The sequence below is a fragment of the Chlamydotis macqueenii genome, chromosome 13 (genome assembly GCF_036417535.1).
Source record: "Chlamydotis macqueenii isolate bChlMac1 chromosome 13, bChlMac1.mat, whole genome shotgun sequence".
Classification (NCBI taxonomy): Eukaryota; Metazoa; Chordata; class Aves; order Otidiformes; family Otididae; genus Chlamydotis; species Chlamydotis macqueenii.
This window is the reverse complement of record NC_141568.1, coordinates 4,002,240-4,025,715: the sequence shown is the minus strand read 5'-3', so window position 1 is coordinate 4,025,715 and position 23,476 is coordinate 4,002,240. Positions and strand designations below refer to the sequence as shown.

The following is a 23,476-nucleotide window of genomic DNA, read 5'->3' as shown; positions in this document are numbered from 1 at the left end:
GAATAAGATCCCTCGCTAGTGACATAGTTATTGACCTAGTAAGTAGTACAAATGCCAAATACTTGTTTTTTTTTTTTCTCTTCAGCATCGTTCATGCTAAAATCGCTCTTCAGTAACAAGCTGGAAAATCCAAGCACTGCTAGACAGTTAAGAGTCAGTGACCAATGAAAGAAAACTAATAGCGCTTAATGGCTGATGGTTTTTATGAGCAACTTTCCCAGCTTCATCTTCAAATGATCCTTTTGCACTTAAATTTGTACTGTGATTCTGACACAGAACTCACTGCAGGAATTTTTGGCATCGCATTGCTAACTTACCATTAAAACAGATTAATTTACCTCAGAAAGCAAAACACAACCAATAATCAAAACCCTAACAACTGCTGAAAAGGAAATGACTCTGCAGGCACTTGGGTTCTGATGGAGAGCAGATGTCACGTAACAAATGTACCCATCCATAATAGCTCCAGAAAGATGCTGCTAAGTTTGCCTATAATCTGCTTCTCAGCCCCACATCACAAACACCTTAGAACAGCTCCTGTGAATATGAGTAAATTAAACCAACTGCTAATGCAGGAGTGACTGCTAATTCGACGTCTAGAAAAATGTGGCATATGCATGAGGTGACGTAGGCTCATGACACGCCAACTACACTACACTGGTTAGCAGCTGAGCAATCAGCCCTGGAACCACAGGGTACAGAAAATCCTATGGCTAGTTTGACCTGCCTGCATAAAATCTTCCTGATTTTAAGACTGGTTGGAAGAAAAAAGAAAGATCTGCTGAGGGCAGATGTATGTATCTGTAGTGTCTGTATGTAAGAAACCAGAGGTCTAGGGAAATAACTGAAGTGTTCACAAAGTGTTAGCAGCTTTGTTTTTTCTTCCTTATAAGCTACTATTACTTCATGTCACTGAACAATTAGCATACATTTGTTTGGGGCTCCAAGTAGAAAAAACTCATTATCGTTTGAGTCCAGCTGTTAAGAATATAGGCTTATGTTGTATTTCCATCTGCAATAAAGCAGGAGTGTTAGCTCTTTTTGAACTACGGCCAAGCGGATGCACATTTAATTGCCCTCATAGCTCCTCCTGTTTCAAAATAAAAACATCTTTCAAAATCATTGCATTTTCAAAACTCCTTCATTTGAAGCAAGCGACCTAGTTTCCTCAAACTTGAAGAGCTTACCGTGACAAAGAGAGAAGGTTCTTTCTCTATTCTAGCCAAGAATGGTTTGTACGTATTTATAAAAGCAGCTAAATTTCACCTTGAAACCTGAATTCTGAAGGAGTTCAGAAAGCTTAGAGAAATCCAACAGGAGAATGAAGCCATCTTCTGACCACTGTCAGAAATGGAAGTAGTGTGTCCTATAGTAATTTGTGAGGTGAGAAATTCTGTACCAATATATTTATGTGCATATGTTCACCCTAAGGCTCTGTACAAGAAGGTGGCCAACCGGACACTTACAGCTTTCTTCACTTCTATTTTCATATACGAGCAGTAACTCTATCACCTTCAACGCCTCTGTATAATTATTTTCTTGGAAACAGGACTGGAATTTGACCAGGCATGAATAAATGAGAAATTACAAAACAGCATGTAATTCTGTTAAGATGGTCCTTCTGCTGTGCTGATATTGTTATCAAGGAGCGCTGTTAAGTGAAGGAAGGTACGTGCTGAAATACACAAGACATGGTTTATTGAGAAAGTTCATTTTATTCATTTTTATTAAAAAAGCTCTTTATCAATTTAAAAAATTAACAGAGCCAAAGTATAATATACATATTTGGAAACTTCTCAACTGATCGCTAAGCATCAGTCTTTCTTATTCTCCTCTCCTATTTGAACACTTCCTTCTTGCTCATTATATTATAGCAAACAAAAGTGCAAATATAATACTACATACCTGCTGCACTGAGAGATCCTGATTTCTCAACAACGTTAATGCAAGGCTTTTCCATGCTCCAGCAAAGCAAGGATTCAGTGAGATTTTTAGTGTGTTTGAAAAATACCAATAGGTTTTACACAAGAGTTTTTGAGGGAGAAAAAGACAGATATCCTTGAAATAAAATTGTAGTTTACTATTTTGCTGATATATTTGACCAAAAATTTACCTTCGTTCAGTACCTCTTTCCAGGTTCTTCAGTATTTAACTACTTATACTAGTATTTGACAGACAATTGCAGCTCCTTTCGAAGACACATTTTATACAGGTTTATTACCAATGTAATAATGGTAGGGCTAAAGTATTTTCCATTCAAGTTACCACGAGTTGTAACTGACTGAGAGAATTGTACTCACCCTTTCATACAAATCTCCAACCCATTTGCACATAACAGATGTCTAGGACTTATAGTGACTCAACCACAGCAAACCAGGTTTTGAATATACGGCAGCGTAAGCCAGACAACTGATAATCCTGGTAACTTTGCATCCTGCTGTGCTGAGTAAATCTGTTTTACAATGGGCATTCTCATTTAAATATAGACACTGCAAAATATTACAGCTTTTTATAGGTAAAGAACACTTGTTTTAGTAGTTCATATTATCTAAAGCTTGCTATTCTGCTGGAACTGAGACACCAAGGAAAGAACCTGCTCTGAGGCTTTAATCTGTTTAGTCCCCAGGTACGCTGCACTGTTACTGGCTGTATCCTCTAAGAAATACCGGTAGTTTACCATCATACCACAAGAAGTAGCAATGCCCCGAGGGCTTGTGTCCGCCATCCAGTTTATCCGCCACATCACAGAGCCATTCTGAAGATGAAAATTTGCTACTGGATTAAGAGCATAGCCACGATGTTTCTCTCCATACAAATACCAGGCACAGAGTCTCATAAATGGTGAATGGAGCACTTTAACTAATTTTTCTGATCTCACCCACTCATTGTTATTTAAGACTTTCTTTAGCGTTTCAGTAGTAGAGTCTCCTGTGATCTCAGAGATTTCTTGCCATTCTGATTCCGTAAAAAGTTCGTTTCTTCCCAGTTCTTTTGTTTGCGAGGAGAGGAGACCAACAAGCCATTTTGTGAATCCTGGGATAGGTGAAAGAGTAGAAAAAGCTTTTATCTGAGGAAGTTCTTTCTGCAGACAAAAGGAGAGAAAAAGAAATTCATGAGTGTTGCCATGATTGACAACACCAACTTTGAGTGAAAGAACAGCTGATACCCTTTACTTGATGTCAAGCACAGACTTGGGATTCTGAGAATTAACTGATACACGTAGACAAAAAAAAAAAAATTAAATAAGAATCACCCAGACAGTAATAAGTTTGTGACCAGAAAGCACTTAGAGAATGAAGGCAGTTTTAACACTGACTGAACTACAGTCCACACACACAATCTCTATAAAAGTACTGAATAAATATTTTTCTATAGACACCAACACCATATTCCAGTATATCATTTTATAGGCAGAAATAAACAAATACAATCCCAGGACATAAAGAAGTTATTTAGAGGAATAATTTTTTAAAAAAAAAATATATAGAACTTTTCAAAACCTTTTAAATATCATTTATTTTTCATATGTAACTATCTTTTTTTAAATCAATGGCAGTTTACTATTTCAGTCTATTGTAAAATCAGGAGAGGTATGATTTCTAGATTTCAATACAAAGAAGCATTTTCTGAAGTTTTGAAAGAGGTTCTTTATACAGGTTAGCTAATTTTCATGCTATTCCCAAGCTATAAACTACGTTGATAAAACAGCAAGATAAGAAATATATACTTGCAGTAAAAAAATTAATCACACAGTTTAATACTTGTTTTAACAAAATAAAACTTCTCTACTTCTACTAATTTATGAGTAAAAACTGTTAACTATGTAAAGCAAAACACACATAAGGAAAATTGTGTGTTAGTTTTGGGGCACACCAATGTGAAGAACAGAGAAGGTGTTAAACTCACTGTCACTTGGAATGAACAAAAATTACATCAGTCAACCCTGCTGAGTGAGTGGGGGCAAGGAACAAAGAGAAGACGCAGCTGAACTGAAACAACCACAGTGTTGGTTTAATTACTGTTCATACAGGAAGCAGTGGTAAGAACCAAGACATTTATCAAGATTTCAGAAGCATCTTAATGTCAAGAGAAAATTGTCTTTAAATGACCACAGAATGCATTTTTTTCTGCTTTGAGTATTACCCAGATAACCGTTAAAAAGTCATCATCGCGCAGATGCTACCTTACACGAGCAAACGTTAATGGAACGCACGCCGCTAGGTTGTTTGAACCACACCTGCACTGTCGCATCCTCAGGTACCGCTGTGCTCCACACAAGGCTGCCATCTGCATTCTGTCTCATGAGGATGCAGAAGCCAGGGAACGCAGGCCGGGCATACCTTCGCTACAGACTGGAGCACTAAGCCAAGTACCGTTTCTGATAACTTCGATAACCGGAATAATACTCAGCTGGTTATTTACATCACCTTCCTTCCCACTCAGAGCTTCCCAAATAGCTGTTCTGCTGGCTGCCGGCACTACGACAGACCAGCCGGCTCAGATCGACCATCTCTTCAGTTTTGTGGCTTATAATTGCATAAACTGGAAAACCTCACCTCCTCCCCTTATCTGAAGTTCTTTGGCTATTACACAGACGTAAGCCAAAGAATTCTTCTTTTGGGACCAGACAGGAACAAAAAAGGCAGACCAAGTTACAAAGGAACACCTCATTTCATCTCCTTAGAGAATTGGATAAAGAAAAAAGCAAATTATTTTATAAAAACACTCATTTCTGTATCTAATTGAAGAAAACAATCATTTTTGTAATCAGAGCACCCAGGAGATCCTGACACTGTCATATTCTCAACTAGTATAGCTACCACAGTCAGATAGTGCAATACTAGCAAAGCATTGATCTTCTGTGACTTCTTCATGCCTCCACTAAAGGACAGGATGCTATTTTATTTTTAAGAGTAATTCTCAAGCATGTCTGTAACAAGATCTGTGAAATATAGCTATCACATTTTGTCACATATATATTTCATAAAAGAAAAAAATATTCTTTGTAAATCTATGGAAAGAGATGTCTGTGGAAGGCAATTTTTGCTGATATCTTAGCACCTCTTTGTACAATTTTAAAGAATACAGTATTTACAGAACAAAATAATTTATTGGGGTTGTGCTCCTACTGTGGACCATGACTACAAGAGGCATTGCTACAGAAAATATGTTTTAATTAAAAGAATATTTCTTGCAGTAGACAGTTCAGCCGTTTTAGAAAGTTTCCCCTCTGCTTTTGAAAAAGAGAGCAATGACCACAGCAAATTAAAAAAAAAAAAAAAAAAAAAGCTGGGAGCAGAAAAAGGGCAAACATGGGAACAGAACAAAGCAACTCCATAGACTTAAAAAATCTTTCCCTTTCCAGCCCCACACTAAATACTTCCCAATGGATATAAAGACTACTTATCCACAAATCAATTCAAAATAACTTTTTTAAAATTTGAATACAGAAATGCACTCACTAAATTTTCCTTCGATCACCTTTCATCCACCTCTTTGTAGCATTTCTCAGTCAAAGAGTTTACCTAATCATCACATCTGGAATCCACTTTGCTTTACAGCAGCAGGATCTTAATTAGTATGGCAGGGGAGAGTCATGCTCAGATCCACCTTTGTTAGCTACGCTTTCCTTGGTTCCACCAAAGACAACACAACTAGCACAAAACCCACAGTTCTCCTGGAGAAGGAGGAAGGAGAAAGATGGCACAGAAGTGAATTTTTAAAGGCTACTGGAAAAATACTTCAATATATTTGTTCCTGGAGAAAAAGCTGATAGCTTTCACTTTCGTCAAGATGGTGACGAGCAGCATCACTTGCTACGTTCATTTCTTCATCACTGCACTGAAAGCTGACCAGTGGTGACTCTACTGTGACTGACCGTAGCTTAGCTGCTGAGCCAGTCTGCTGTTCAGTAATTTGACCTTTTGCACATCAGCTCTTACTGCGGGCTGGATGAATTTCTGCCCAGAAGGGAGGGCCACAACTCCCTTCTGAAGATCCAATAACCCAGTACCCTTCTGCCTGTCCACACAATAATGACGGATGACAACTCTGCAACTGTCTCGGATGTGACAGACCGGCAAATGAACCTTCAGGTACAGAAACACAAACCTGTAATCTATGAGAAGTACCCTTTTCATGTCAGCATCCTTAAGCAGCAGCAGCAAACTCCCCTCAAAAGACACTGGATTTCAAAATGATGTTTCATTCTTCTACTTCTTCATTCCCTGTTTTGCTTTAAAGTTAATCTTTAGTCCTTAACACAGAGAACACAAGAGATAAGGGTAAATCGGTAAAAGTTTTCAAATGAATGACCCATCAATGAGAAATCCTAGGCACGCTGTTAGAGGGAATTAAGATGTTACTATTGTGCAGTGGGAGTGAAAGAGGAAAAGGAAAAAAAAAAAGAGAAAAAGAAAAAGGTCATTAGAGGCTATTTTCCTCCAGGTAGGGATTCAAGGAATACAGGATGTGTTTCTTTTTGACCTGAAGATGGGATTACATTCCTTAAAGGTTTTCCTTTTTTTTCCTAACTGTATTACTCATCCTATAAAAGACAGTGCCTTTCAGAACATATTGCTTAGGTCTCTTTCATGAGTTCTTCACAGATGTTTGGAGTTTAAACCTGACAGGGGAAGAAGGAAGGTAGTGCTGAAATCTGAGAAGCAGAAATTCTTTATTCAGGTAAAAGGAAAAACTGATTAGACCAAGAGAAAAGGCTGCTTACCACAAAATCAAGTTTGGAAGTGTTCCGCGCTATCTCTGCTAAGAAAGCACAGTGTTTTAAAACACTGCTTTGCTACTGAACAGAGCTAACAAACAGGGCTTTTCACACAGGAACTGAGCCATGCCCATTGCTTCAATATGGTAACAATTCCAATCTCATCTCTCAGCTGGCAAGCCAAGAGGTATCAGTGCACCATCCACAATGACAGAAGTGAGACTGAACAATTTCTTCCCATATTTGTGTATTAGTAATAACCACTGCAAAGTTCCTAATTAAGTAACTGACATTTTGCATCCTTGCGGTGTTGACTCCTCCTTATCATTCACTTTCAGGAGCAACCTGTTCACTAAGCTCAACTCAAAATATTTATCAGGAAGTTCGTAGCTCCTACTCTATTAATAAACACAAAATGGGAAAATGTGCATATTTTTTACTTCTTAGGACAGATAAGACATGGTAAAGTGACCCCATTTGGAAGCTACAGTACAGACTACTACATATCTGATAAATGCTTGAGTTTAGGAGCTTATCTGAGGTGGCTGCTTCTTGTAGAAAAGTAAATAAATGCAGTGAAGTGTGCACATTTATGTTGTTGCTAAATTGATGTGCTAGTTTCTATGGCTATTGCTGGAGATCCATTAATGTTTATTTTCTTGTCAGAAATCCACACACCATTAAGAAACAGCTGCTCATTTTATTTTGGGATAGATTTCTGGTTTTGGTTGTCTTTTAGGGTGGGTTTGGGTTTTTTTTTTCATTGCAGAAGAGCACATAATTCTCCTGTTATCCCTATCTCATCTGAAACTGCCTTGCACTCTGAAAGCTGTAGTCCAAGGTCACATTTTTCATCAATGAAAGCAAAGACTGTTTTAGAAATTATGATCTCCCTAGGTCACCTAGATCAAATTAAGGCAGCAATTATCAACAGCCCAACCAGAAAGCTAAATCTGCCACCAATTACTAAGCATTCAATTGAGTCACATAGTAACTATTAGTTTTCTCCCCCAAATGCCACAGGCTATAAAATTCTAAGCAGTTTTCTCAAAGGCTTCAGCACAGTTATCTGTGTCTGTCATCTGCAGACTGAATTGCTATGATGTACCTTCTGCGGAGCTACAACCATTTAGAGTGGCTATAAACACATTCTGAATTAAGTGTCTGTCTAATGAGAAATCTATCAGTCTACCAGCATTTATCAGCTTACTAGAAATGCATCTGCCTGCTTGTTTTCCAGCACCCAATTTGGGGTTGGTTTGTTTTCTTACTAGATGTCTGAAATTGTTTCCAAATCCAATTCATTTCTGGGAACAATACAAGCTTAAATTTAAGAAACACAAGAGATTATTTCTGTTCTCTGCTACCTGCTTTATATACATTAATACAACCAAGAGACTACACAGAATGCATAGGTAGCCTGTTCTGAGATTCGTACAGGGAGAACGGGGACCAAAGTGGTAATGCTGGACTAATGAATTAATCCCACTGCTTACCCAAGATAATCTGAACAGGAGATGCTCAAGTAACAATAGAAGCCTGCTTACAAAACTCTTCTATATTATTTGTGTAGCAAACTTCTGTCAAGCAACTACCAAAAAAAAGAAAAATCTCCTATTTAGAGCAGCACACTTGCTCTCAGGATGCCCTTTGTATACCACAGAAGCTACATCCCTAAGGTCCTATTCTGATCTCCATTATATCCCTCCTCTCTACCCAATTATATCACAATACCTGTGGCAAATGCCAAATCATAATGCCTAGGTAGAGATAAAGGATCCAAACTGCTAACTGTGCACATATAAAGAGATTAAACTGAGGACCCATTTCTGTGACTCATCTTCATACACCCTCCATCTGCTTAAATTAGTGAAAGACTCAAGAGCAGGCGCCATTAACTTCTGTGCAGTCCCTCAAACTAACAGTGCTTAACATTGAGGGTTGTAATCTTTGCCAGAGCCTCTACTGCTGCAGTTTTCCTAACGGTCCTAATAAAAAGCCATTTGCAAGAAATACTTTCATGAGGGAATGTGTACTTGACATTCTTTGAAGGTGAGAAGCACTACCCTACACACGTTCATGTTTAGCAGTGTACGTGACCAGTTCAGGCAAATTAGCAAGAAGATTTAAAAAAAAAAAGCTCTATCTTAATTGTCCATTAATGAGATTTTAAGGAATCTGGTACGAACTGAATTTACAGACATAACTTTATACTGTAGATAGCTGCTAGGTCAATGTTTCAGTATAGTTTTAAAAAATCTTGCCAAATAAAGGCTTCAATGGTGGGAAAAAAAAAAAAAAGAGGGGCTATTAGCATGTTTCTAACTTAGTGCATGTCTTTTTTCAGATCTAATGATACACATTCATGACAGGTCCAATTTGGAGCCTTCCTTATGAAGAATGACAGCTGAGAATTCAGTTTTGAGGTTACAATGGCACTAACAAGTAGAAGTGTCAGAGCAGGTTAAGTTAAGGCAAAGTCAGATAAAGAATTTTTACTTGAGGATAAAAGAAATTTTAAGAGTTTGCAGTGCCTTGGGAAATAAGAGTCAAATAACATTCTGCAGATCAAACAGATGTCCACATAAGTTAACTCAAACAAATGGCAAGTTATACAAGTGTCTTAATCATCAACGATTCAAATATAATGAAAAACAAAATACTTGAAATGGTCTCCTCTTCCCAAAGCATTTTACCATCAGTTAAATTAAAGAGTCTCAACTTATGTAACCTGGAACGCTTGGTGATTTAGCAGCACTTTAAATAAAGATTTGTTTATTGCAAAGTCATACAAAGGTTATATAAAAAATCCTCTTCCTATCAGAGACCTCAACTATCCATTTTTACAAAGGCTGCTGCGAGCTTGCTTAATGAGATGTAATTTTTGACCCGAGATTTTTTTGCTGAGGCCGCATTGTTTCAGCTGCTGTCACCAAGTCAACTCAGCACTACTGCTGCACCATTTGTCCCTTTTAAAGTAAGTGACTATAATGCTGCTCCAAAGAGTTATGTCCAACCTGAACACAGACAACCTTGGAAAGTCCTTTACTTACACCTGACCAGAGAGAAAGAGAACACGCGTGCAATTAATGCATTGGAGTAGGACTTGCAGAATTTTGGGACACAGGCAAAACGGCCTGCCAAGAGCATTACTCATCATATGCCCTGCCTTTGCCCTGAGCAATCTAACTTTGTAGAAACTTCACGGTGTAAGTATTTTGAAGCTGAACTACATAGGGCTTCTCTCCACCAAAAGGTGAAGTCCACTGAGAGGGTAGTCACAACATTTACAACAAAAGCTGAATGACTAGCCATTACAGAAGTTCATCAAATAATTGTAACAGGATGATGAGTTAGGGCCTTCTATGACAGGGTTACAGCATTGGTGGACAAGGGACAACCAGCTGACATCATCTGCCTGGACTTGTGCAAAGCATTTGACACTGTCCCACATGACAACCTTATCTCTAGACAGGAGAGACATGGATTTGATGGATTGGCCACTCAGTGGATAGGGAACTGCAATTGCTGGATGGCTGCACTCAAAGAGTTGCGGTCAACAGTTCAGTGTCCAAGTGGAGACTGGTGACAAGTGGCATTCCTCAGGGTTCAGTACTGAGACTGGCCCTGTTTAACATCTTTGTCGGTGACATGGACAGTGGGATAGAGTGCACCCTCACAAGTTCGCTGACGACACCAAGCTTTCTGGTGCAGTCAATACACTGGAGGGGAGGGATGCCATCCAGAGAGATGGGCCAATGCAAACCTCATGAAGTTCAACCAGGCCAAGTGCAAGGTCCTGCACATGGGTGGTGGCAATCCCAGGCGCAAACACAGGCTGGGCAGAGAATGGATGGAGAGCAGCCCTGGTCTGGTAGAAGGTGTCCCTGCCCATGGCGGGCAGGTTGGAACTAGATGATCTTTAAGGTCACTTCCAGTTAAAGTAATTTTATGATCCTATGATGAATTTAGTGATGGCCAAATATATTGTCAATAGGATTATTTTATGAGAGCAACTCAATTATCCAGAAATTATTTTTCAAATGTGAAAGCAGGTAACTGCATGAATTTATTCCAATTTCCCCTCAGTCAAGATCAGACAGATGGCATAGCTTAATTATACCTGGACTACTGCACTTTAGATAATTAATCTAAAAGCCATTCTGAAAGCAAGAAGCAACAAAATTCAGCCAAAATATCCATTAAAAATAAAATAAAATAAAAAACTTCAGGGCAGCCAGCTATGATTCAATAGTGGACTAATCAATCATTTTGTAGCAGTAGAAATTTGGTGCATCAAATTTTAAGATATTTTTGTAAGTAGAACTGAAGTTCTAAATCACAGACAATTTTCCAGACATCATTACATAATCCAGACGTTGGAACAATGAATACAAACACAAGTAGTGATCTTTACTTTTAAGTGGTAGGTTTAATAATAATTTAAGTAGTAAAGACTATTAAATAAAATAACGTAGTCAACACAGAAATGTGTCTGTCTCTTTCACGCCACTCTGTATATAAATTAATGAATTTTCATTCCTTTCTCCTCCTTGTTTAGAAGAAGGTTCTACAAGAAGTCCTAAAACTATTAACAATAATCCCATAGCATGCAATGATATTATATAAATTCATAGAGCTGACTTGCAGAAAGTAACTGATTCCTGTGATTTTCAAATGTTAAAGACATCTTCTTTACTATATTGCAAGAAATGCCTGGGCAAAGAAATATCTTTTTTTTAAAAAGACGTATTCAAGGCAACCATGCAAACTGCATACATAACCACAATTCACAAAACTGAAGCTAAACCAGCCATGTAAGGGGAGCACACTGGCCAAACAACACCTTCAGTACGCCCTGCCACACCTACCTGCAGCTCTTTCACAACCCGTTTGATGAGGTAGGTCCCAAGTTCCACACCCTGCAGTCCCTGCTGAGTCAAACTGATTGAGTAGAAAACTGCTGTTGTAATTTTGTCTGTATCTTCTGTTTCTGTTGGCGGCACATCTTTCACTATGGCCTGGGAAAATAAGAATAATTTTTTTTAAAGTTAGTAGTAGTTATTATCATCATTATGGGGAAGGGAGTGTTTCTTTTTAACTTTCAAATGCGTTAACACTTTTCTCCACTGTTTTATTCATTACCCTCCATGAGGAACCAAAATCTAATAAAAAAGTAGAAAGAGCTGCTTATCCATTAGCAAGTGGAAGGAATTATAAGGAATTACAGATTTTAAAAGTAATACAATGTGATTTGAGCACTTTGCTATGTACTAAATGCATCAGTGACTGTACCTGGATGCTGCTGGAGATATCGCTGGTTAGTGCAACGTGCAAGACAATCAGTGGTTCTCCTGGGATTGCACAGTGAGAGAAAAAGTAGCATCTTCTATAAGACCCAACTCGACGCTTCATATCAACCCAGTTTCTAACGGGATGCACAGCTTCAGAACTCAATGAGAAAACAAAAAAAAGTAAAATTATATTTTTTTTTCATTTAAAAATAAAAGTCAGCTGCCAACTCTACAAACTCAGTACTTTTCCCACTGATGTCAGTGACAAAACTCTCCACTCAAAAAAAGGAGAATCGGGTTCTAAGTGAAAAATGTAAAATTCATCAGCAACCTGTGACAAAGTAGACTGTAAAGCTGTATTGCATACCCACTCTCTCTAGTTTTCTTTCACATATGCTTGCTACATATCTGAGATTTGACTTGCACTTTCTGTTCAGCACAGGCTATCTGACTGTGGCTGAACAAGCATTTCATCACCTTTTCATCAAGGAGCAACTTTTAGCACTTACTCACTAATTTTCTGGAGTACTTCACAAGATGATTGCCAAGTGACCCGTTCCAAGTTTAGGAATCCGGTCGAGAACCACTCTGAAAGCATGTTCTTTAGAACTCCGTTCATTTCCTGCAAAGAGAAGAAAGAAGAAGTTTCCTGCTCAATAAACTAGGTAGAACACACAAATGTGAGTAAAGATAACCCCGATTATTCAAACTACAGCTCTGGGAAGTTCAAGGAAATGAATGCATGTGTTTGAGAAGATGAACCACATAATAGTTCAGCACTCCTCACACAAGACTAAACCAATGGAAGTGTTCAAAGACACTGCAGACAGGCAAATGGAAGATAATGCAAAACATGAGATGAAAAGCAAACAATAAATAGAAGTATTTGAGCAATCTTGACAAGTTTTAAATGACAGGAAAAAAAAAACACAAACATGGGAAATTGGATGAAAATAAGGACTTGAATTTCACTAGAATTTTCTACATCTGAATCTCTTCTGAGTATTCAGCAGTTGATATCTGTTAGTACTAGCTCACTAATATAAGAAAGCAACTCACCAAATTAAAATTTTCCAGTTTCTTATAATATTTTATTAGATATATTACTTTCTTAAACATTTCTTAAACATTACTTTCTTCCATTGCTGTCTGTGAGAAAGATGCGGAATAGCTATTTACTCCTGCACATTGTACACCATGATTAACACACGGGACTTTCTACTTTTGACAGTTCTTCAAGGCACACGACACATCTACTGGAGGTGACTGGAATACATACAGATACATTTAGGCATCAGTAAACTACAAAAATGCTTCAGTCTGGACTTTAGCATGGCTTGTACAACTCAGCATAGGAGCTGCACATGCCCACTCAGGATGATAAATTAGAAAATTATGTTTCAATGGATGCAGATAAAACCACAGGCTTTACAGGATTTTTCTTCTAAGTATGAAAATTTTTGAGCAAGAAAAACAAAAGCAGTGACATAAGACTATAGAACTCAATTGTAATATCAAATATTTTCAGAAACATTCACCGTAATAATGAATTTTATATTTGCTACTAATTTCCTGCTGCCTATATTACTAAAGATCTTCCTGTCTAAAATTCTTTGTATTTAGAAAGCATTCTTGAACCCACCACATCATGAATATCCCTTAAAGAGATTCTAGAGCTTATTTTCTTTCTTACACTTGCTTTGTATACAGGACACAGTGTAATACCTCCAACTTACCAACAGCGTGTTCAGAAACATAGGCTTACGAGAAACTAACTTAATAATCATTTATTTAAAAACAAAACCTCTTCACCTTCTATTCAGGTCTTTATTAAACAGCCATTGCTGTACACAAAAGAGACAAAAATTATGCTCCAGTGTACTTTAGCTTGCCACATTTAAGCAAAACAACAACAACAAGAAGACATAAATCTATCCAGAAAACACTTACTACTTAAAACCTCTTTCCAAAGCTCAGATGTAGTCTCAGGACTTCCATAAAAAAGCAACAATACTTCCTATTGTAACCTAAGAAAGATGAAAGTTGTAGAGGCACTTAAGAGACACACATCAAAGAAGGTTCCTGTTGGTCAAACTAACTGCTACAAGTATTCCAAAGATGAAAAAAAAAAAAAACCAGTTCTGTTTTTTAATTCAACATAATAGAAAAACTACAATTTTCAAACCCTGACTATGCTTGCAGCCAACTGCGATCGGTTACTTGAATTTACACCAATCCACCCAAACTTACAATTAAACTAACTCCTCCCATAAAGACTCCTAAAGTTGATGGTAATGACCACAGTCATGGAGTTTGCAAGGCAAACAAATAACAAATCCTGGCTCTTTTCCACACCTGAAGTGCAGAGACAAATGGTCCTTCAGTTTCCCTTTTTCCTGCACGTTCATTCTATGCTTACTAATTTGTGTTAGTGGAATAGATAGGCTTTTGTTTGACATCTTTGTTTACGCAGAAGTGGCTACTACATGAATGAACTAGAAGAAAACAGCCATTCATCTGCATAGAACAATTCTGTCATGCATGAGAATTTTATGCTACCTATACTTTTTCAGTAGCATCCTCCAATACATAAGAAAAGAAGAGCCCACTTATTGAAGCATGAACTGACATACACTTCAAATGGTGAAAACGTCGAATGCACTCTTCCAAATATTCATCCATGAAGTCAATTCTCCCAAGACTTGTACATTAGTTTTTTTGTTGGTCTTTCTCAGTAGAGCTCTCTTTCAGTTATCTAAAAAATTGTGCTGAAAGTCTATTGCCTATTTATTTTGTTACGTGAATGGTAAAAACCTGCCCAAGTTTCCATTCATTGGTTAGTAATTACAACATGATTTGCCGTTGGTTAATTATATTTAAATTAGACTTGCTTGCGATGTAAATGAGCATGCATGCTCCTTATGGGGGGGGAGGGGGGGGGTAAGTCATCTTGGTCTTAAATTGAGTTGGTGGTTGCAATCTCCCCCTGCCACCTTTACTTCTACCCCAGTTACTGTTGCATCCTGCTGCCTTCATGCCTTGTTGGTAGTCCATTCATCTTGGGACCGTATCAGAGCAAGATGTTTCTTTTGTTATCCTTTTAAGTTCCTCTTCAAGGGAAATGTGATCAGCAAAGCGTGCAGGTTTGTACAATACATCCATTTACTATTAGTTAGCTCTTAACTTTGAGTTATCACTTCCACCTCCACTTGTACTGCATATGCTAGTAAAAAAAAAAATGTTGTTAAATGAATGAGAAATTGAAATAAAAAAAAAAATAACCATAAGTACCTTTACAGGGTAAGCAATCTCCACTAGAAAACAATGGCATCCACATAATGCACAGCACCAGCGTAAAAAGAAACCTTTGAAAAAAATACACACATGCAATGATCTGCAGCAAGTACCACTGACGAACTGAGAGAAATGAAGGGTCACACTAAACAAAATCCACTCTAGGAACGGACAGTCTTCACAATTTTTCACTGACGTGTTGCTTAAAATGTTCACGTCTTCTCTGTCGCAAAGTAACAGGATCCTACGCAACAGCAGTGGGGGCGAGGGGAGGAAGTAACATGATGACATGGGAAAGGACCAGATTAGCTACGTGAAAACTTTGCAACGAGGATAGTTCAGAGGGACATACGCAGTACACCTTCCCTTGCCTAATCAATGGATCTATTAGATATTTATTGCAAGTCTGATGATTTGGGGGGCTTACTGGGCACATGTGCTGTGTTAAATCTGTGCTGCCTTACTTTGTCAAGAGTAGACTATTTCTGTAATATGACATTACAGTGAAAAATGCATAATTACTGTTGGCTCACGGCACTTCAACACGTGACGCACTCTGACAATACATCACCCCGCTGCATTTAGAATAGCTGTAATCTATACTGGCAAAACTGTTTTTGCTGACGCTTCTGGGCTAGTGGATTGAAGAGAAAGCAGCAGGTAAAACAAGCTGTACTGGAAAGAGCCCAGAACTGTCTGCATAACAGCATCTACAAAAAAAAAGGCTCTTTCTGGCACAGGTCAGTCATGCAGGAATCGCAACTCCTGGGCAGTTAACTGAGCAGGTACTGGCCTGCAACCTCAACAGGGCTTGCATCAGCAAGTTTTACTAGGAAAAGCTGAATTTTAGTTCAAGTACTCTCATGTACAGATTTGTCTTCCTTTTTTTTCCCCCCCAATATATGTCTTAGTTGTTTTGTTTTGTTTTGTTTTTTTTTCCTCCTCGAACTGCAGATGTGCAAGTGTCCTAAACAAGAATATTCTGATTGGTTTGTTTATTCTGGCTTTAAGGTACTTCCCTTGTGAATCCTTGTTTCTGCACAGCTCTAAGTTTTTAGAAAATAACCATAAATCATTTCAGTCAAATATGCCTTGGTGTTGTGAAAGTCTCCAGGTATTTCAGGATTGTTTGGTTTGTTTTCTTTTGTAAGAGCACACTGTAAGCCACAAAAATAAGCTAGAGTTGTCAGATCTGGGGTCAAGCTAACAGATTCCTATGGCTCTCTTGTCATCCATCTGCTTTCTGAAACACCATTTCAAGCTGCAGTCTAGCAGCTAGGAGGGAAAACTGCTGATGGCTGCACTCCTGCAAGTCATTTTGAACAGACTACTCTGCATCTATTGGCAGTAACACAGCTCAGATGGCAACGAGTGACTTGGGAGAAAGCCAGTTATGCTACACAGATACTGGTAAAAGTGGAAAACAGAGGAATGGGATGCATTTTGCTTCTTTGAAGCACCTACAGGTTTAGCAAGCATGCTCCAGACGATGGGACATAACGATGCCCAAGCAAACTGAAGGCTACTTTTCAAGATGCAGAACGCATTATAGAGTTACTTTAGGTCCAAGATACAGCTGTAGAAAAGCAATGCATTTGTAAGCAAAGAAGAAAGTGAAGCCAATGTGCATTCAGTAATGATTCTGGAAGAAAGGAACATTGTTTATGGGGAATTACAACTCAATGCAAGTGATCTGTCAGATGTAAACAATAATGCTTTATAAAACAGCAGGGCAACATGCAGGCCAAGAAATTAGAATAGTTCCAGTTGGAAGAGACCTACAATGACCATCTAGTCCAATTGCAACTGTGTATGTTGACAAAACTTCTTACTGCAGAAAGACATAAGCCACTTTATACTATCCAAAACTGTGTTTAATTCAAGGCATCTCAGCAAAATTCTGAGTTGTGTTTAGTATCACAGTAAACGCTAAGTTTCTGAAAGGTCCGACTCCACCAATGACAGTCTCAAGTCAGGTTCTCTTATTTTGTAAATTCAGTGGTAGGTAAATTCTTACTTTCACTTCAGAGGCCCATCTAGTCACAAAATTACATCTCCAACATTTCATCAAAAAGAAAAAAAAAGCAGACATTTATTATTCAGTATCCAAATTTTAAATTTGAGCAACAAGACATACTCAGATTAGCATTTATAATTACCAGCTATACTTCAGTTTCTATTAGCCGAGTATGGTAAATTGTGGGTGGTTGGTTTTTTTTCTGCGCTCTTGCTACAAGACAGCAAATTACAGGCTTTTTGATTTCCATGTCAGGTTGCTACTTATTGGGCAACAAATGGAAAAAAAACTTATGAAAAACTTAAATTATTTTTTTTTTAATTATGAAAAACTACTTCTCTGATGAAGGAACTATTTCAATTTCTCTCTCAAACGACTGAAAAATAAAATTCCCCTTACAATGAAAATCCGTATGTAGACATTTACAGCTAGACACAATATGAAACAGCAGTAACTAACACTCCATGCGTATCACACAGATGGCTCAGTGGCTGCCAGTTGCTGGTTAGATATCTGACAGGGCTACAAGAGAAGCATTCTGACAGCCTCCCAACAGCCAAGTTTTTCCATGGCTTTGGAATGCCTGAAGTTTTTAACCTGATTTGCTTCATTTGGGCATACTGACTTGCAGACCTTCTCTGATGTTGCCATGTGTTTAAAAGTGCCTTTGGGTTGTGTTTTGTTTTTTTTTGCAAATTAGCTTCAAAATACAGATACAGAATATCCTTGGTGAGATAATGAAAAATATACTCCTCAGCAAAATGAGATTCAATAGTGTGACACAAATAAAAAGGGACTGGTTTTCTGTCTTTTTATTGCTAATAGTAATTACTGCTGAAAACTTCCCTAGCTCTTGTGTTTTATATTGTTTGATGTCTTATTCTTAAGGAATAAAAAAAAAAAAAAAATCTTTTTTTTTCTCCCACCATTTTTGCTCATTTCCACAATGAGTAAAGTGTGCACAAGCATTTTCAAGTGACTTAATCACATGTTTATGATATTTTACTATAATCTATTGAACAAACACAAAATAGAAATGCTTCATCAACCAATATCTAACAGTCTAAGCTGCTTCTGTGTTGATATGTTTTGAGGAAATAGAAAAATATTTTATATTTACAACACAGCAGTGGGCAATTCTTGTTTTAATAGGTCTTTCAAAATGCAAAGTAAAAACTAAGGACTGCCTATGAAATATTCTAGACAGTTTGGGTAAAACCAAAATCCCAGTACGCCCTATAATGCATTCTGTAATTCTCCTCCAGCATGAAGAAGATCCATTTAATTTTATTTCCACATTTCCTTGTCACTGCAGATACCAATACACAAAAGTTACAAAATTCTTGTTATACATTTGCTTTTATGTATGCTAGAATTTAAATCAAATCTACAATAATGAAACAGCTATACAGGACTTTCGATAGGTAAATACCAAACACTTTTTTAATATAAAAACTTTTAACTTTCAGGTCTTTCTCTAGTTAAGGGCCTCTTAGATATTTAATGTAAATTGTTTCAATGTTTAGATTCCCCATGTCGCCACCGTTTCACCCGAGTGAACAGATACTCCAATCCACTGAAGAATCCTCATCAATGAGACCACAGTTCTTTCAAGGTAGTACAACTGGGTGAAAGCCCAGCTTTACTGTAATTTAACTTTTCAAACAACATATTACATGCTAGTATTGTTTTTTAAAATGGTTATTTTAACATTATGCACGAGGCTTAAGACAGTAATAATTGATTCATATATTTAATAGAAAAGAAAACCGAGCTCTTGGACAGATTATGGTGAAAAATTTCTCTTCACCATATGTCCTGTATGTATTTTTGGTGGACTCTTCGGAAAAAAAGGTTGTATAGCTTCAAAAACACAGTTTACCATGACATTTTTGCCATCAGCTTATCAAAAAAAGTTATGTCAAGAGTATTCATCATGTTTTATACATCCACAGAAAGGCATTTACTGTGTCGTAAGAACTTGTTGCTAAGGATACCTATAACTTTTCTGTCTCACTCCAGGTTACGATTCTGCCTTCTAATAACTAACTTAAATATAAACTAAACCTTATCTGCAGCATGTTCCTTCTCTTTGCACAATCCATCATTTTAAGTATTTCCAATGCATCGTTGAGGGTTTATGTTCAAGATCTATGAAATTCTTCCAGTAAGGTAGTCACCATTCTTCTCATTTTTTTGGAAGTCAGCTTTTTCAACCCGATTTGCCTTACATTGGATCCTGACAGCCAGGGCACTACGACTTCTGATTTAAGGGACACTGCTAAAATAGTTCAGTGGCTTTAGTGGTCAGAATCTTTCACAAGTCTAATAATGACACACATTTTGGAGCATAGTGCAGCTAGGCACACGTCACAGAGTACATAAAATCGCAGTAAGGTAGACATTCACATTTCTTCATTTACTTTAATCATCAAATCAATTTAAGAGGTGATTTATGAATGCCAATTGAGGGCGTTATGAAGACATGTACACCTGGGAGTAAATGAAGACTATACTGCAGCAGTTTGCAGTACATCATCTATTTTGTTAAAGATTCAGGAACAGTGAAATCAATGGAGAAACAATCATCAGGTAATTTGCATCTTCTTGTTTTAAAATAATACCTTAAGAAATTCAAGCAGACAAGAATTCATCACATGTTGTAGTGAATCCTGAAGTATTAACATCCATCCCAACTTACAGAGCTTTTCTGTACTTTTATTTTTTTGTCTCTTTCTTGCAATTAGGGAAACCAGCAAAAAACCACTCTGAACTTGTCCACTACAAGATGCCAAAATACATGTTGTATCAGGAGAAAGTTGTCTACTCAAGGCTCAAATTTCTTAAGAAAAAAAAAAAAAAACAACAAAAAACGAACCTAGCAATCCCACTCTCCAAATCAATAGCCTGAACTTTCTGCCATCTAGTTTTCTCTGTTCTTGACATTTAGCCTGAGAACAGGCAACACACCTGCGGCTTAAGGCATCCAAATAAATGCACATGCATTCACACCACTTCCTCACAAACAAAGTCCACCAGCTAGTGGAGGGGAGTCCACTGCAGGGACTGCCAAGACTTCTTGCGGGTTGGATGGTCCCTTGGGTGCTCGTAGTTATTCTGACACTTACTTGCAGTATAAGCAAACAGAATTTAAAGGCCGAGACATAACACCTTTCCCAGACACCCTAGCAAGAACTCTGGGATAGCACTTAGTTCTAGGACTTGGTTGCTGTGGAAAACAGGTGAGAATGATGTAAATGAAAGTCCAAACTGAAAAGAAATAGTATCCAGGGTAAATTCTTACAGCCATACAGAGTCACAAACAAAAACCATTGCAAACCAGTTCTAGCTTAATCTTTCTTGGCTTATGTGCTATTTATCACCAACTCTCATTTTTAGAATACGACACATTTGAAAAATAAAACCAATCCACAAATGCAAAAAAAGACTACAAGAACAGATATGCAGAACTAAGCCCAGTCATATGATGAATCCAAATATTTCAAAAAGTATTTTGAGAACAAGACATAACAGAATGCTCATGACAGCCCTTTTATTGAAGCTTTAGTTTCGCAGACAATATTTTCCTACTTTCAAATGGGTTTAGTATGTTTCTGAACATACTGTATTATTTGACACATACATTCAGCTGTCTTACACATTTCTATCCCATTAATTTTGCAAATTCAGTCTGTTTTCACTTAAGATGATCCAACTGGATGTGCAATCTTATCAACGCTGTTGCTACTTCAGTTATGTGATGACCATAGTTAATTGCCAGCACTGACATAAAAAGCATCCTTTTCTTGTCAAGCTTAATTTGTATCTGAATATTGACAAACAAGTTATGGTCAGTGCACCTGACCATCTTGCTTTCTTCACTGCCTTCTGGGAAGTCCTGTCACCTCCTGCCACTGTCATCTGCTACATCATTCCTTCCTCCACATCCATGTCACCTCACTGCACCATGTAACCACTGGAGATGTTCCACCTCACCTATTTTCTACACACTACTGAGCTAAATCATGACAACTTTCTCCTGTTGACAGCCTTCATCATTAGCACGACATGGCTGCTATGTCACTTTTTGCCCTATATCAGACACAGGAGTCATACCACTACACGTCACTCCTGCAGCAAGTTCCTGTCGCAGCTTGGCAGCCCCAACATCAGCTGCACTATGTCATGCTGCGTCAGTGTGGCACTTCCTCTACTGACACTTGACTTTGGAAAGCCCATTGCTTCACACCATGGGCCACTCCCTTCCCAAGCTGCGTCAGCAAAGCCATCTCCCACTGGTGCCACAGCGTGCAGGAAGGGGCTTTGCTCATGTCATGTCATGGAGACCTCAACAGTGAATCAGGCTCATGCGACACCTTCCAGCCCAATATGGAGGCTCCATGAGTAGGAAGCCCCAAACCACGTCCCCTCCAGCCTCCCCACACCTCACTTTGAGAGCCACCCACCTCCAGCCCTGCCCTCACCTTGACATGAGGCCCGTCCACCACCTTGGTCGCCAGCCCCTCCACCAGGTCGCCCCTCAGCTCCACCAGGAAGCGCAGCCCCCCCTCGAGGCGGCCCAGGTGCTGGAAGAGACCCCGGTACTGGGGGTTGAGGTAGTAGCGGAGCCGGTCCTCGGCCTGCAGCAGGGCCCCCAGCTCTCTCTGCTGCTCCCGGGCCTGCAGCACCTTGGCGCTGAACTCCGCCACTCGCCCATGGTCCACGCCGAAGTCGCGGGCCAAGCGGGTGAGGAGCTCGGCCCGGGGCGGCCCGGCCTCCAGGGCCCGGTAGTACCGCACGAACTCCGCGCTGCGCAGCTCCGCCGGAGGCGGCGCCTTCTCCTTGGTCTCGTAGGGCGGCAGCGGCGGGACCGAGCGACTCAGCAGCTCCTCCATACCCACCGCGGAGGCGGTGCTGGAACCCGCCCGCGGCCCGGCGGCCACCGAGACGCGACGCAGCCCCCGCGGCACCGCCCAGGGCCCGCGCAGGAGGGGCCGCGGGCTCAGACACGGGCCCAGGCGGCTCATTCCGCGCCTCGCCCCTTGCGACCGCCGGAGAACAACCTCCACCAGGGCCAGGCCGCAGCGCCGCCTTCGCGCTGGCTGATTGGCTGGCATCGCTGACTGCCAGCCCTGCTGGCCAATCGAAAAGGAGAAGAGTGTGGCGGGGTTGGGGTGGTGTCGGTCGCCATCTTGAGCGTGGCGCGCAGGCGGAGTCACTGGGCGCTTCAGGGCGGCCGCGCCTCCTCCCGGGGTGGGAACCGCGCCTTGAGGCGTTATCGGCGCTTCTTCGTCGCTGATAGCCCACCTGAGGGAGAGGCCCGTGGTGAACGTGTGCTAGGCCAGGCGTGAGGATGAGCCCGTGGCCCTGACAGAGTTCCGCTGGCATCAAGGATAGCGCAGTTTTAAGACCGATGACATCAAAAAAGGTTTGTCCCCATGGTCTTAGGAGGCCAGCAAGTTTGGGCTCCTGGAAGCCAGCTGGCTGTCAGTTCGAGCTGCTGAGCAGTGAGAGTACTGGGCTACTTCACAGTTCCAGGAAGCCCAAGCCAGGCTTGCTGGTATCTGTTTACTCTGAAATAAGTGCAGGAAATTGCACAAATTTGATTGTGTAATTTGAGGGCACGGTGCTGAAAATAGTGTGCCCTTTGAGACGTGTAACAAAAAACTCCAGTTATGAGCTGAAAGTCCTCAGAAGTGCAGCAGGACTACTCACATACAAAGCTAAACATACGCATACTGCTTCCTGATTCTGTAGGTCCAATCTTATGAAGGTGTATTTACCTCCTTTTGACATCCTGCATGCTCTGTCCATTAAACCAAGAAAAACACATAGGTCACATTGATGTCAGTGAGATTGGGATCGAGCACCAATTGTCCTGACCGTGAGAAGCACAAGGAATTCTTGATTCTCAACAATGGAAGTAAGAATTGAGGAGGGAATCAAGCCTTCTGTACCACTGAAGAGAGAAACACAAAAAACAGAACACTACCTAATTACAAATTTCTAGAACAATATGTTAAAGTTTCCGAAGAAAGAAAGAAAAAAAAACCCAGTATATCAGCAGTATAACACTGGGGAACTGGAGGTCATAAGATAAGCTAAGATACCCTTAAGGGAAGGAAAGCATGAATCAGAAGCATTACGATA

General features: G+C 39.5%; 1 protein-coding gene across 1 annotated transcript; it reads right to left on the bottom strand.

Annotated features, from left to right (window-relative positions):
* Positions 1–1,708: 1,708 nt before the first annotated feature.
* MLYCD (malonyl-CoA decarboxylase) lies at positions 1,709–22,372 on the bottom strand. Its single transcript, XM_010126923.2, has 5 exons — positions 21,811–22,372; positions 12,525–12,637; positions 12,017–12,173; positions 11,593–11,742; positions 1,709–3,082 (listed from the first exon to the last, which is right to left on the bottom strand). The coding sequence occupies exons 1-5, from the start codon at positions 22,351–22,353 to the stop codon at positions 2,549–2,551; spliced, it is 1,497 nt and encodes a 498-aa protein (XP_010125225.2). The 5' UTR covers positions 22,354–22,372; the 3' UTR covers positions 1,709–2,548.
* Positions 22,373–23,476: the final 1,104 nt, after the last annotated feature.